Source organism: Aplysia californica, unplaced genomic scaffold (assembly GCF_000002075.1).
Source record: "Aplysia californica isolate F4 #8 unplaced genomic scaffold, AplCal3.0 scaffold00335, whole genome shotgun sequence".
Classification (NCBI taxonomy): Eukaryota; Metazoa; Mollusca; class Gastropoda; order Aplysiida; family Aplysiidae; genus Aplysia; species Aplysia californica.
The window spans coordinates 249,011-250,277 of NW_004797605.1; the positions used below are offsets into that span (position 1 = coordinate 249,011).

Consider the following 1,267-nt stretch of genomic DNA (forward strand, 5'->3'; position numbering starts at 1 on the left):
CACACACACACACACACACACACACACACACACACACACCAGAACGTCACCTTGCTACGTGTCTGTCCTTCGTGCTCCCAGGTTACCATCAAGCCAGAAATCACTCGGCTCTCCACGGCAACGTTGATTCAGCGAATCGGGCAGAACAAACTCACCCCATCAGACATCCTGAAGGCTTATCAAAGACAAGTGAGTCACACACACACACACACACACACACACACACACACACACACACACACACACACACACACACACACACACACACATCTACACACACATCTATGTACTCACATCCTGAGCGGTCGGCACGGGGGCTGCTGGGCGGACTTAAACTTTTCTGAAAGAAAAACAAAAAACAAAAAAAAACACGCATGATTATTTTGACAAACGACAGTGTTTACATGATAGTGTTGCATCATAAAACTATGAACACATAAACAAAAGGACTTCACTGACACCCCCCCCCCCTCATTTCCCCATTTCTTCCTCTTAAAAACTCTTCATTTGCATTAACGGATTGCCGTTGGTCGAGAAAGCATCCCAAAACCACATCACTGCGATTCGAGAGCAAGTACTGATTTCCACTGATAAAGTAATACATTTTTTGTTTTAGTAAATGTTTTACGGCACTTGCAACACAATACGGTCATATAAGTGCCGAAGATTAGAGATGTTATAAAAGAGTAAAAAAAAAAAACACAAAAAGGAGGGGAAATAACGACGATAGATATTTGATAGGAAAGAAGAAGCAAACCACATCAGAGCTATCCACCCGCTAGGGTAATAAATGCACACATAATATGTTACTTTGTTACGTGTTCTCTTGATAACAGAATCAATGAGGGGAATGGTGCTAACATAATTTATTGGTTTATTGGTTGAAAATAAGACGTCCAAAAATTAAAAACAAACAAACAAACATTTTAAAAAGATCTACATAATATAACAGATGACATGTGTTCATATAAAACTGACGAACATGTTTTCATTTGCGAGATTGCAAATCGGTACAAAGTACTTTATTATGTGTTTTAAGGCACCATCAACACAGTTAATATATTATGAAGGTTTTCATGACAGAGAAAGGACGAAAATGGCTCCAGCACAGAGGATTTCAATGAAGAAAAGTAAAGTTAAGTTGTTCCCACATCCGATCTGGACATTGGGGATTGCCTTGTTAGTGAGACAACTTTCACTTCACACTGGCAGATATTTGAAATCAAAATTACACTGTGGAGGGCAAAAAATATCAAGACTGCTATAT

The 1,267-nt window shown here is 39.3% G+C and overlaps 1 protein-coding gene across 1 annotated transcript in view; it reads right to left on the reverse strand.

Annotated features, from left to right (window-relative positions):
- LOC101853867 (5'-AMP-activated protein kinase subunit gamma-2) overlaps positions 1-1,267 on the reverse strand; it is a gene marked incomplete in the record, with an annotated part of 273,733 nt that overhangs the window by 77,429 nt on the left and 195,037 nt on the right. The window contains 1 exon segment of the mRNA XM_035970895.1: positions 295-340. Coding sequence (XP_035826788.1) covers positions 295-340 — 46 coding nt within the window.